Raw genomic sequence first — 14730 nt, forward strand, 5'->3', positions numbered from 1 at the left:
AACCAGGTGACTAGTTAAAATTTCTTTTAAAACTTTATATTTGTTTTTAAGTTTCATAATTTACTTTTTATATATTTATATTTATGAAACAAAAACACCCGTACACTATTTCCTGTTGACATATTTGTAACATGGCCAGTTTTATACATTGTTTGATCACTCATAGTTTTTGGATTCTTCACAAACAAAGAAATGTTGAAATTTACATTTAAATAAATCAATATTACTTCAATGAAACAATGAAATCAACAAACTAAACTAAACTAAACTAGCTCTACTTAAATATAAATAAATAAATAAATAAATTCACCCCACACAATCTTCAGTACCCCCACGCGTCATATTTTCTTCTACTTCATCTTGGCTAACATACGCCGAGAGGTTAATATACCTCTCTTGTTCTGCTCGATCCCTCCACCTTGCTCTACATATCACACAGCTGGTTGACCTTCTCCTACTACTCCTCTTCCACGCCAACAAACACTCTTCATGAATCGGATTCTTACACGTGGCGCACGCCACCAGCTTCCGACCCTCCCTCCCCATATCCTCCAGACAAACTGGGCACTCGGCCCCCTCCTCGGCCTGCACCGGCGGCACCTTGCCCCCAGGGTGGGTTGCGGCGCGGTGCTGGTACATTTCCTGAAACCGTTGCCGGATGGTCAGACCGGCAACGGTTTCAAGGGACACCGGTGCGGAGAGGAGGCGGGCGACCTGGTTGGGGTGGAGGGTGGTGCGCCATAGGCATGGGTCGTCTAAGGAGACGGAGAGCACGCGGATGTAGAGAAAGAGAATGTGTTTGCATGGGGTGGTGCGGTCGGGGCATGTGCATGATGGGGAGGCGGCGAGGTTGACGGTGTAGACGTTGCCGGTGGCTCCCAAGATGAAGAATTCGGAGTTGGAGCGGTGTAGGAGGCGGAGGCGTTGTTCGAGTGCGCGGAGGATTCGTTTGGTGAGGGGTTCGGGTGGGTAGGATGAGTTGGAGGCGGAGGGATCCATTAATTTGGTTTGGTTTGGTTTGGTTTGGTTTGTGATTGTGTATGGATGTGTGTTGGTTAATACTTAACAATGTAGATGAGATTCTTTGAGGAGACGTGAACGGAATGTGGTGGAATAAGTTACCGGTTGCCTCGTTAATGTTTGCGTTCGGTTGTCCGCAAGGCAAGTCAACAACAGGACTTTGACTTTCCATTGGCTAACATTATTTATATTTTATAACACAATCGGGTTGATGGGCATATTGGGGGCCACCTTGCATTACATATATTACAATTTTAAATAACTGAATGCCAACCTCCAGGAGCCGAAAGAAACAATTTTTACATGTTGAAATGCAAAGCGGAAAAGAAATAAGGAGGAATTTAATTCAACTTACTTGAAGAAACAATTTATAGCTTTCAACTTACTTCAGTTATTTTTTGTAAATACTTATTAAATGATGCATACTAAGAATCCTAATTGTATGCTCTTGTTTTAGAGGTTGTAACGGAAAATTATCATTATTTAGGTGATCAAAGTTGAAACAAAATTCTAAGTCAATTTAAAATAAATCATATTACAAAAAGAAAAAAGACAGCAAAAAATTTATGGATTTGTCAATGCACATATTGTTTGTATAACTAAAAAACAGAGCATAATGTTATATAAATAATGACTCAACTGGAGACTAATTAGGTATGAGAGTGCATGATTGGTTAGGTCGGTTTTCATTTTTTGTAAACCGATTGATTTCATCTTTTTTGTTAAATTTGTAAGATTCGGTTCGTGTTATGAGTCCCCCCACAAAAAAAAATAAATAAATAACATTGTACAAATTAATGAAATTTGAACTATGGCTTTTTGGTTAAACTTTGTTCAGCAAATTAATTTAGGCATATGAAACATTTGGTCACTCTTTAGATAATGCTAGCAAAGGGTTAATGCTCAGTTGGTCATTTGAAAAATAATAAGTGGATAGCTATACGTTGTTTTGGTTACAATTGGTAAATGTAGAACCCGGTTTGGACTCTTAATTATATGTTTGTAACTTGTTTGAGAACTTCTTACCAAATAATTAATGAAATTGCAGCATTTACTACCCGTATGACCAAATTGATAATCATGAAAACCCAACCAAATCAGTTCCTCAGGAATCCCCAACGTGCCGACCACCAGAAACCCACTAGTACGATAGCCATATATTGCTAGTCGACCACAATATCACCCATCAGCGCAATGATTACATGACCCGTGTTATCTCAACAAGATAACACTTACATGCTCCAATGAGCCTCATCTTTGGAATATCGCAAGGATGAAACTTAGGGAGGAGAGTAGCCACCAAATTTTAATCCATCTTTTACACTTTCTCTCTTTTACTAAAACATCACGTAAGATCTCAATCATTCCATCCAAATCCATCTTTCTAAAAGACGAGTCTCATTTTTATCTTTCATCATTCAATCAAAACAAAATAAATAAATTCGTTAGTTTTTAAAAAGTTAAAAAGTAAATTAACATTATTTTTAAAAATTAAAATTCATTAGTAAATTAAAAACTACAACACTAAAATTAAAAATGTAAATCAGCATTATTTTTTTCAAATTAAGTTATCATTAATATAGTAAAAATTCTAACATTAAAATAAAAAAAAATACAGGAATTAGAAATAACATTAAAAACTAACTACTCATCGAGGTGGGCACGTGTGTGTTCCAAATATGCTCAATAAGTGAAATCGTAAGGTCAAATTGGTGTCATGATCATGTTTATGAATTGGTCATACACCTTTCATTGTTTGGAGAATTGGGGTATGTATTCAGACTCTACCTTCATCCTTCAGAATCATATTATCTAGAATAATGTAAGCGTACACAATTTTTCTAGGATACATTGCCCGAGCTAGTAGCTGAATTATACCCCACTTCGCTTTCATAAAACCAAAAGCCCTTTCTATGTCTTTTCTCACCGCTTTTTTCGCCTTAGCAAACATTATTTTTTATCTTCGGTTACAAAACGTGTTGATATTACGAACACGGCCTAAACAGAGTATATGTTTCCTGATGGAGATTATAATTTTCTGCTCAATTGGTCCAATCTCATTAACTTGGTATAAATACATAAAATACAATCTCCTAATTTTTGATAAAGATATCAACAATAAAACTAATTACATGTCAAGAGATATATGCTAAATATAAGTCTATTACACCCCCGCAGTCGAAGTCGGAGGTGAACGGATGCTGAGACTGGATCGAAAGTCCTCAAAAAGGATGCGCGGTAGGCCTTTAGTGAAAATATCGGCAACTTGATACAGTGATGGCACATGAAGAATACGGACCTGTCCCCGCTGTACTTGTTCACATACAAAGTGGATGTCAAGCTCGATGTGTTTCGTACGTTGGTGTTGTACGGGATTACCTGATAGGTAAATGGCGCTAACATTATCACAATACACAAGTGTCGCACAAGATAACGGGCGATGAAGTTCCAATAAAAGATTCCGAAGCCAACATATCTCGGCAACTACATTTGCAACACCCCGGTATTCTGCCTCGGCGCTCGAGTTCGAAGACCATGAAATAAGGTTCGAGCCATAATAAACACAATAGCCCGAGGTGGAACGTCGGGTGTCCGGATACCCGGCCCAGTCAGCGTCTGTGTAAGCGACCAATGATGGGTTAATTGTTTTACCCAATGTGAGACCGAGATCACTCGTCCCCTTCACATAGCGAATAATGCGTTTGAGAGCGTCCCAGTGGGACAGTGGGTTGTCATGGGTGCATGCATGTGCATACAAACTTGTTGAACAGCATAGCTAATATTGGGTCGAGTAAATGTCAAGTATTGTAATGCCCCCGTGAGACTGTGATAAAGAGTCGGGTCATCAAATGTGGATCCAGAGACGTCACTCAGTTTGCCATTAGTGTCCACAGGAGTAGCGACATGCTTACAAGATTGCATACCGGCCCGTTTGATTATGTCATGAGCATAAGCACTCTAAGAGAGAAACATAGTGTCACCTTTGCGAGTAACGGATATTCCAAGGAAATAGCTAAGTTGACCAAGGTCTTTCATTGCAAATTCGGCAGCTAAACGCGACATGAGCTGTTGTCGAAGTGAAACTGATGAAGCCGTGAGAAGAATGTCATCGACATATAGAAGAAGATATGCCGAATTAGATCCTTGATGTAGAATAAATAAAGAGTTGTCACACCCACTTTGACGAAAACCCAGTTTTAAAACGTAGTCTGTGAATCGTTGATACCAAGCCCTTGGTGCCTGTTTTAACCCGTATAGCGATTTCTTTAACCGACACACATGATTCGGATATTCCTTGTTTCGAAATCCCATTGGTTGATACATGTATACAGTTTCATTCAGAGTCCCATGCAAAAATGCATTAGTAACGTCTAACTGGTGTACGGGCCACGACCTTAATAAAGCGATAGATAACACTGTTCTAATTGTTGCTGGTTTAACGACCGGACTAAACGTTTCCCCGCAATCTATGCCAACCTGCTGCGAACGCCCATCACAAACTAAACGAGCTTTGTAGCGTTCTAGACTACCATCCGAATGAAACTTGTGTTTAAATAACCACATGCTCCGAATCACATTCATTTGTGGGTGCCTTGGTACAAGTTCCCAAGTCTCGTTTCTAATAAGGGCATTATATTCATTGGTCATGGCACTATGCCATTCCGGTATGGACAAGGCAAGGGCGGGGTTTTTGGGAACGGGTAGAATAGTGGTGGCTGTAAGATTAAATAATTTCTTTGGTTTTGTTATACCGTCCATGCCTCGTGTTCGCATGGTACGGTTAGGGGGAGCTGGATACCATGATGGAGATTGTAATTTTCTGCTCAATTGGTCCAATCTCATTAACTTGGTATAAATACATAAAATACAATCTCCTAACTTTTGATAAAGATATCAACAATAAAACTAATTACATGTCAAGAAATATATGCTAAATATAAGTCTATTATTTCCTGCAAGGTAATAACTAATAACCATAGTAGAAATCGTTAACACATCAAATGTTAATGGACACCCAGGTGTTGTTCCATGCATATGCTCGTTGAATAACGACTAGTGTAGGACGTTTAAGTTGCTCTTCAAACCAACAACACCAAAAAATGCATGCCAAATCCATAAATCTTGAGAGGTCGCCGCTTAATGAGAAATGGTTGGGTACTCGTGATCTCCTCATTTGACCTCGGAATTCCATTGGAGAATTCCGCCAAACCCAGTGGGTATAATCAATGCTTCTATCATCCTGGGAAATCCATGTCTGCTTTCATGAGCCTCATATAAAAGTTCTATGTTGTGTATCGTTGATCTATGCAAAAAATATTTTTCATGTAGATGAACTATTACCATCACAGAAGTATGACGAGTGCCATGTGATGTTCTTGACTTCTTTCATATATACACAATACCTCATCGTAAGCGTCAACACAAGCCTCATACGCTTGTATTAACGAAAACCCCTTTCTCAATCTAGCATCATATTGTTGAAAATGAGTTTTTCTCCATGTCTGCAACAATTCGTAAAAAAGATCCATTGACATCCGAAACCTTCTCTCTTGAAAAAGTATGCGTTAATTTTTGGGTCTTCAACAAATAGTCTCTCAGTCATGCAACTTTTTTTTGGGCGCCTCTTGGCGTCGGTGTATGTCGATTTAACGCCTCTTGTGCACCCAATCTAAGAACCTGTACAATATCTAGTTCTACATCATTGAACGATGAACTATCATAATTAGATGATGAAAACGAGATAAGAGGATGTAATAATAGAATATAGATACAAAAGAGAAGGGTATAAAATTGATGTGGAATGGTATTTATAATGTATTCTTTTTAATCTGACCGTTACACAGTAATATATCCATTGCAACAAATCACAGGATGATAGGGGAGAGCAAACTCACACCACATCCACCCTTAAAAAATGAAAGGTTTAGTAACTTACAAATAAATACAAAGATGGAGGAGATGGAGATGTAGTAGTGTAGCTAAATATACCGTAAACTAAACATTCACATTAATTTAAAACAAACCAGTACCCACCTGTCAAGATCCGTTCCGACCTAACCTAAAATAACACCCAAACCTATTCTAACCCTTTACATGTTTTGCAAGGTAGATGAGACAACATAACTAAAGTCATACATAAACCAGGATCAGATGCAACATAGAAAACAAAGCATGGAAGAAAAGCTATCAAAGCTCGATTCAAGCATTAATTAAAGCATGTTCACAACCCCCCTTCGACCACGTTCAAAAACAAGTTTCATATGCAACTACAAAGCATCATCTAAACCATTAAAGAAAAAACAAAGCCAAATTACTTTGCGTACTACCATTATTTGGCAAATAGAAATGGACCTCCGCTTGAAAACGGTTTATTGGTCTAGATATATAGGACTGTAATCGATCATGAGACAGTTCGACCGTAACACATAGAAGCAATGTACAAATTCTTTGCCCACTTTTCCTGCACAACGAAACCACAAAGTTATTGGCAAATCAAGCATATACATTAGACCAACTTATTAATGAGAGAGGGAGACAAAAATTTAACCTTAACATGTGTACTAGGAAAACCTGAAGTCCGCAGTGTTTCCTGTGTCTCATCTGTGGGTTTTCTTCTTGGTACACTAAGAACAAAAACAGATTGGTCCCATGTAGCTGCAGTTGCCGTTATCCGATACCCGGCTTCCCATCTTTTATGAATGCCTTCACTTGGATACAAAAAGTCTAGTTCCACAACCTGATAATAATAATAATAATAATAATAATAATAATAATAATAATAATAATAATAATAATAATAAAAGTAATGGAGTGATTTCATATATAGCCCCTATAAAATTGAAAAATATCATTTATATACATACCAACGGAGAACTAAAATATCATTATGTCGTCCTAACAAAGTAGTTAAAATATCATATATCCCTAATTCATTAAAAGCAATTTTAAATTTACCATTTTACCCTTATTTATCTAAACTTCAAATTTTCATATACGCCCATCTTTAACTTGAAATTTTATTATTTTTTCATTTTTGAACATTTTTTTTATCCATTTTTAACTTCAAACTTTTTTATTTTTACCAATAAACAATAGTTTTCTCAAAATATTAGATTGCTTATCATTCGATTATCATGTAATTATACCTGGTTAGATTGTCAATGCTGATCAAAATCCAAATAAAACATAGGACTTAAACAAATATAATGAAAAAGGGTAGAATGGCCATATAAAAATTTCATTAAAGTTGGGTATATATGATATTTTTAGGTTTTCTTGGGTATATATAAAAATTTTTAAGTTTATAAGGATATAAATGAAATTAATCCAAATATAATTCTAAAATTATGATCCAAACAGCAAATACACACCTGTTCAGAGAATCCAGCACCACGAGACATAACGATGGCCCATTTATTTCCTGCAGTTCCCATAGCAGTGACATGGAACCCTTCTTTCCATTTTTTATTTATCCACTTGAACGGAAATGATTCACTAACTTTATATGACTGTTGAAGATACGGGGTCCCTACATTTCAGGACAGAAACATATGATACAACACTAAAAGATAACATCTATAAGCGAAAATATAATCACGCTTACCTTTTGACATTACAACCAAAGAGCTCCCGTTGTTGGAACCTGCTATTGCACTGATATAATAATTCTTATCCCACTGTTCCATAATCCAATCCTTTAATTTAAAAACACACAGACAAACAAAATGCTTAGTTGTCTCCTCAAGTATGTAAATAATATAAAGCATATAATTATAAGTAACAAATGAGATGAAGAACCTTGTTAAGAAATACGGGAGAGAGTTGGTAAACTTGAGAGGTGTATCCGGTGCCTGCATCCATGATAATAGCCCATAGGTTTGAGCAAGAAGCCACACTGCTGATGAGTAATCCGTCTTCATTTCCTTTTTGAATATGCTGAGCAAGTTTCACTTCTGCCACGTTATAGTGATATCTACAACACAACATAGGAAGCATATTCATGTGAGAGATGGAAAACATGTAAAATATGAAAACCTTTCACTTCAGTAGAAAAACAATCACCTGTCAATGTCTAAACATGACCACAATACTGTATTATTGCAATAACAATCTATTTTTTAAATCAGGAAAACGGAGAAGGTGCTACCAGGGGTGTAAACATGCCGAGCCTAAACTCAACTCAATTAAGTTTCAGAAAACTCAAGCTTCAGCTTGGCTCGTTTCGAGCACTATTTCTATAAGCTCGAGCTTAGCTCGTTTATTATTTCTTATTAATAATTAATATAAATACATACACATATATATAACCTAATATATATATATATACTATTTAGTTATGCTTATCATAATTTCATATAGAATATTTAATAAATATATTAAACAAAACTATTTAACTAATTGGCTAGTTTAGGCACTCGCAAGCTGACTCGAGCTTCGATAACTGAAGCTCAGGTTTGGACTCGCTTATTATACAAGCTTCCTTTTAGGCTCGAGCTCGTTTAAGCTCATCTTGATTCGAGCTTTTTGTGAACCGATCTCGAGTAACTCAGGGCGTCTTGGCTTGTTTACAACCTTGTGTGCTATGTATCCAAAATAAACGAACTTTATAAGTGGCAATTGCCAGACCTAATTCCCATATATCATATTAGTTTTTCACCCAATAAATCAAATGCAAACACACCAGTAAAGGAAAGAAAAACAAAGAAATGCAGTACCTCTGCTTCATTGGGCGGCGAGCATTATATACACTTATCCACTGAGTTGCAGGCATCCCCATGCGTATTTTCTTCTTCGGTTGTTCATCTTCTTGCTCCATTGTCAATCTTCCCCGCTTGTGTCCAATGAGCTAATAGATTATACAAAAAGCATGTTAGAAACAGAACAATTGAGTTCATACTACATTTCAGGTTCAATATTTCATTTAAACATAAGCAACAAATTTTGACACATATATAGTTAAATACCTTCTGAGCACCGTCAGTGTTGATCGGTCTAATATCCGGATTGGGACCAACAATCCCATCAAAAAGGGAAACATATTTTGCATAATAAGGTTCCTCATCAAACTTCAGATTAACAACGTATTCAACAAAATTCCGAAAGGGGGCAGGACAGAAGCTGCAAAGCGTCTCGGGAGAAGTCGCCATCTTCTTCTTGCACACAAGGAACCCTTTATTCTCACCCTACACATTTTAAACCACCATCTAAATACACCAAATAGCTATAAATAAAAACACACTGACACACGCAAATAGGCCTGAAAACGAACTGAACGAACAAAAATGGGGCATGTTCTTGTCCGTTTGTTTTAACTATAACCAAACAATTGATTGATCACAAACAATTAAACAAACAAAATTTTCTTGTTAGTGTTTGTTGTTAAGAAAATTAGCATATTCGTGCCCATTTATTTTCTTCACAGATGTAAACAAACGAACATAACTAAATATAGATAACAAACATAACCAAAATAAAACCAACTAAAAGTATGTGTAAGCACCAATGTGTTGTGCCCAAAAACTTGTTAAAACTAAAGTAAATTGTGGGGTGGAAAAAATTATCTGAGAATACTAACAATGCAGACAAACCAGCTTAAACAAACGTAAAATCACGAATATAAATGAACATAAACAAACTTGATTAAACGGATGTTCACAAGCATCAATGAACGAACAAGACATGTATAGATGTTAGTTCTATTAACTAAATGAACAAATGAGAGTTGTTCATTTTTATTTTTGTTCGTTTATTGTATAAACAAACATAAACGAACTTCCTGCCAAACGATTCACTAAATATTCGGTTTGTTTACAGGCCAACACGCAGACATGTATTTGAAAACTATTCAAAGTTGAGAACCAACATGCAATCCTTGCCATGGTAACCGACCACGAAGAAGAAATACAAGTGTATAAGCAAGGGATTCCAAATCATCCCTCCGACTTCCTGTTCTACCAAGATGAGCGTGTACACTCGCATACCGAACCGTTCCCCTTCAAGATAATAATATCAACATCAACACACAAATAATTATTTATTAATGGAAAAAACTACATAACAACGTCATCAACATACCTAAACACATCTGGTCGTTGATCATATTCAACGTGCAATCCAGATGATGAATCTCGCCACCTGGTGGCTGCACAAATAAAACACATGTTTTAGAAGCATTTTATATTATGATGTAAGAGAACCCAAAAAAATGATTTAGAATATACCTAAACCGAGATCAACAAGAAACAGTTTCTTCTCATCTGATGTTCCTGGAGGACCAAGTAAGAAATTCTCAGGTTTAACATCACCATGTACATACCTGAAAAATCACCAGTATTATATTATATACCATGTGTATATAATATCACAAATAACTCAGGAAACAGTTAATTAAAGCTACCCTCTGGAATGAATCTTCTCTAATATGGATATGGCTTCTATAGCTATGCATGCAACCATTTCAATTGACATCCTAAACATGAAAAACAGATAAAAATTAGTTAAATGTTGTTTGTATGTGTGTGCATTTAAGCCGCTATGAAATTGGACTTACGTGTGTGAGTTGTTATTCCAAACATCCCATAAGCTAGGGCCAAGCATATCCATGACCTTCAACCGTTATCAACATAGCTACTATTCACTTAAATATAAATAAATAAATACACAAAAGCACAATAGACAAAATGTACCATTATGTAGTAATCACCCTGCCTGCCTTTAAAATGTACACGTGGCACACCATGGCTTCCACCAAGAACACTGAAAAGCATCAATCAAACAATTATCATAGGCTACGGCAACAAGAATGTCAAAATATTGAATCATAAATTAAAAGCTTGATTTGGCTTACTTGTAAACTTGCCATTCGTATGGTGGTCCATAGTTACATCCTTTGCTGCTTCTGTGTTCAAACTTCAATGCAACCTATAATATCAGAAATGATAGATTAGATGACATTCATATAACGACAGCATGCAACCAGAAAACCATGTGATACCTCTACAGCTCCAGAACCAGTTCTTTCATGAGGAACAGGGGCGTTAATACGGCGTCCAACATATACTTGCCCGAATCCGCCCTTTCCAAGTTTTCTCTCAATCTTATATGCTGGCGATCCACCAACCTGGACCTGTTTTTAGTGGAAACTGATTAAATATTTGATAAAATCAAGTGCTAAAATTTAATAATCACACGAATAAACAACCTTTTTTCACTAAAACTTGTGTATTCTAATTAACAAGTTAAGCATATCACACCAATACATGTGTGAGGCTTAACAATATTTTTACCAATATCATCAAGACAACACACCGACAATTCCTACAGCAGACTACAAGTAAAATCACACACTGGCTAACAAACAAAAAGCACAAAATTATGGTCTAGAAAACAAACAGACCAAAACTGCCTTACTGAAAGTATCAAGAGACTTCAACCTGCCACCATAGTTGTCAACAGCAAACAGTGGATGATAGCGACAACATATCTATATGCTATCTAGCGATAGTGATGAAATAGCGGGCGCTGTTTCAAGTTTAGCGATACACAAGAAGAAAATTTTAGAAATATTTTACATGTATATTTATCAAAAATCTGGTAAATATGAAAGAAAACAGGTTTTTTTTTTTCAATCCTGAAACAAAAAACCTTAAAAAAAAACTCTTTTTTTATTCAAAAATAATAATAATAAATAAGGAAAACAGAAACCTTTAATTCTTGCTCTATTAGGCCGCTGCATCAAGTTAGCAGGAATACGCTATATCTAGGGCTATTGACAGCAACAGGGCCTGCTACAGATACTGTTCTCATAGCAAAAATTGCATCTTTAGCTGCTTATAATTAGCTAAAACTATGTAAAAAAAACTTTAAAAAATTGAAAAACAAGTCAACAACAGAAGTGAACAGATATAATAAACAAAAACTTGAGTTGAACCCTCTAGAATCAGTATTGGCAAAACTTAACAGATGAAAAAGTAGAAAAAACAAAAAATATTATTATTAAAATAAATAGTGAAACAAGAGGGCATTGAATATTAGTATTAGTAAAAACCTAATCCCAGATGAAACAGAAACTTATATAATAATAATCATCATCATCATATAAAGTATTAGTTAATGTGACCAATAAAAAAAAGGATAGATAATTTATACCCAAGTTAATAATAATAATAATAATAATAATAATAATACCTTTTCAGGGAGAGGAGCGGTGGAGGCTTCATCTTCAGCAGCGAAAGGCTTATCGGCGCTATCGTACTCATCATCCATATGATTATTATTATTATTATTAATCTTTATCTCTGGTTGTAGTTGTAGTTGTTTTACAGTAGTAGTCGCATTCTTCTTGTCTTGTGGTTTGGGTTTGGTTGTATCATCATCAGCAGCAGCAGCAGCAGCAATTGTTTGTCGTCTTCTGGGACGCAATTGGGGCATTATCCATCAATTCAAATTGTCTAAAGCCGATCGAGGGAGAAAAAGGAATTTAGGGATTTTAGGGTTTTGGCGTGCTGCAGAATGGTTTGTTTTAAGTCAGATGGGTGGGTGTTGTTTTATGTTATGTTTACGGTGAGTGTGGCGGTGTATTCTTATAGAAATTTCCAGAACAATGCCAAGGGGGGGAGAAGGTGTCTTGTGAACGGAAGGCACTAATACAAATATCAACCTAGTTTATTATAGGTATGTCAATTACCATCGTTAATAGTAAGTTCATAACTAGTTTTCCAAACAACACAGAACGCTTTCTAGATTGACAATCCAACAAATACGTTTAATGATGCTATAAAAACAATGTAGCCGTTTAAATGAGTGTACTTTGTTTCCGGTTAATGCATACATGTTCATGCCCCTCACATTATACACACTCCTCTCGATTAATTCTGGACTAGCAAAAGATGTGCTAGTATATACCCCTGCCCTCAAAGACCAAGTATGAGTCATAACTTAATATGCTTGCAGGTCAGTCATATCTTCACACATTAACCACCGATTGCATAAAGACTCTGACTATGGGTTTTGCTGAGGCTCAGGTTCAAGTGCGGAACAGACATATTTAGTAACTAAGGTGGATAAAACCCAGTTTATTCAAATAAACGAACAAACAACTCAAAAACAAAAAAATTTTATTTACAATAAATACAAACCGATAACTCTTTTTGGCTTTTTTTTCAAATTGATAAACGATACTGGATCAAATATTTATAACTCTAAGACATATGTACATTGTGTACTATGCCCTACAACTAACTATATATACAACGATAACGATCTGAATTTCATCACACATGGTTAAATAAAATAAAGGCCACTAGTGACATGGTTTGTAATGTAAGGTTTAACAAACGAAACAGAATCAGGTCCAAACAGGCTCCTTAGGGATAATGTCGGGTAAGGAGTTTTATTTAGTGAGGGAAAATATGTAAGGGTTTTCTAAAGTCCTAATTTCCATACATGTGGTGGTATTAAGATCTCGGCATGCGTATAACTAGCAAGTTCTAATTCTGTGAAACATACCAACTACACTCCAATCATAATGTAACACCCCGGCTAAAGCGGAAACGCCTGAGTATGACGTACAGATTGTTCAAACACACGTGACACTATTAAGTGATCATAATAACATTATTTCATTTAAATCTTCATTTAAAACAAGTTTATCAAATTATACAAGCTGTTAAGCATGCTATGTGTCTTCTAACCTTCATCCTCGTATCTCTACACCTGTAGCATATGTATAAAATAAAGTCAGATATGAATATAGCTGGTGAGATTCCCACAGTTTGATATAATACGTAAAAATTATACAATTCCATGAAACTTGTGAAATGAGCGCATAAGGGTTCTTTACACTCGATGCGATGGACCTGAGTGTAAAGAACAAATGAAGGTCCTTTCCACGTATATAACAAATAAGCAAGTAAGCACACAAGTCCATGATATGAATTGTAATTTGTAAGCAAAACTGTAAATCTTGAAGTTTGATAGGATACATATACTACCCCCAAAATATGAAAACGTTTAAAAAAAGAGGGTATGAGAAACTCAACTTATGAATTGAGATGTTATTGATAACCGAAAGCATCTAAAAGATTATAAACGGCGAACGAACCGAAAGCGTCACAAAAGCCGAATTAAACGATCCACACTAGCTAGGATAAATAAATACGAGACTCAATCGATAATCTAACTGGGTCATTTACCGTATAAACTTATGTTGAGAGTTAGTTAATATTTTATTAGTTTTATGGCTTTGGTTATTATATTAATATTTATATTTTAACGGTAACTTGGTTATTATTACGATATCATTATTTTTGGCAAAGAAATGAGGCTTGCACGTTCGAAAAACTTGAACTAAGGTTTATGAATCGAAATTATAATTAATGGTTTCACAAAATGATTTTTAACGAATTAAAGTTTGCGTTTAAGATTAATGAATGATTTTTAATTACGATTTACAAAAACGAAAATTTGGTTTCTAAGTGTAAAAAGATTAAATATATTTTATATTAAATTTATAAAATTTTTATTTAATTTATAATGATTTTTATAATTTTATTATGATTTTTAATTGATTATAATTAATTAGCAAAGAATAATTAATTTTAACAAAACTGATATTAAAAAAAATAAGGTTCTAAGGGTCTCTATGCTATAAGTCCAGACACCAGAGTGTTAACAAGCTGATCCAAGAGATAACATTCATTAAAGACATGG

The 14730-nt window shown here is 35.4% G+C and overlaps 2 protein-coding genes across 2 annotated transcripts; both read right to left on the reverse strand.

Moving 5' to 3' along the window:
• Nucleotides 1-306: 306 nt before the first annotated feature.
• LOC143578683 (uncharacterized) lies at nucleotides 307-999 on the reverse strand. The gene has a single exon (XM_077062173.1). It carries the CDS (start codon nucleotides 997-999, stop codon nucleotides 307-309), a length of 693 nt encoding a protein of 230 aa, XP_076918288.1.
• A 5277-nt stretch (nucleotides 1000-6276) lies between these two features.
• LOC143578687 (casein kinase 1-like protein HD16) lies at nucleotides 6277-12285 on the reverse strand. The gene is made up of 16 exons (XM_077062176.1): nucleotides 12208-12285; nucleotides 11015-11146; nucleotides 10868-10941; nucleotides 10707-10776; nucleotides 10571-10626; nucleotides 10418-10489; nucleotides 10242-10336; nucleotides 10096-10162; nucleotides 9884-10013; nucleotides 8985-9203; nucleotides 8736-8866; nucleotides 7819-7993; nucleotides 7625-7715; nucleotides 7392-7549; nucleotides 6569-6757; nucleotides 6277-6481 (listed from the first exon to the last, which is right to left on the reverse strand). The coding sequence occupies exons 1-16, from the start codon at nucleotides 12283-12285 to the stop codon at nucleotides 6422-6424; spliced, it is 1797 nt and encodes a 598-aa protein (XP_076918291.1). The 3' UTR covers nucleotides 6277-6421.
• Nucleotides 12286-14730: the final 2445 nt, after the last annotated feature.

The sequence above is a fragment of the Bidens hawaiensis genome, unplaced genomic scaffold (assembly GCF_021521415.1).
Source record: "Bidens hawaiensis isolate Kalapana, Puna unplaced genomic scaffold, B.hawaiensis_p1.1 tig00029322_1, whole genome shotgun sequence".
Classification (NCBI taxonomy): domain Eukaryota; kingdom Viridiplantae; phylum Streptophyta; class Magnoliopsida; order Asterales; family Asteraceae; genus Bidens; species Bidens hawaiensis.

Bases quoted from the DNA above. Each gene is read 5' to 3' on its own strand.
- LOC143578687 (XM_077062176.1), bottom strand. From the start codon at position 12,285: ATGGATGATGAGTACGATAGCGCCGATAAGCCTTTCGCTGCTGAAGAT. The intron at 11,147-12,207 runs GTATTATTATTA...CACTAAAAACAG, and splicing joins CCGCTCCTCTCCCTGAAAAG to GTCCAGGTTGGTGGATCGCC. The intron at 10,490-10,570 runs GTAAGTCCAATT...TTTCATGTTTAG, and splicing joins TGGAATAACAACTCACACAC to GATGTCAATTGAAATGGTTG.
- LOC143578683 (XM_077062173.1), bottom strand. From the start codon at position 999: ATGGATCCCTCCGCCTCCAACTCATCCTACCCACCCGAACCCCTCACC.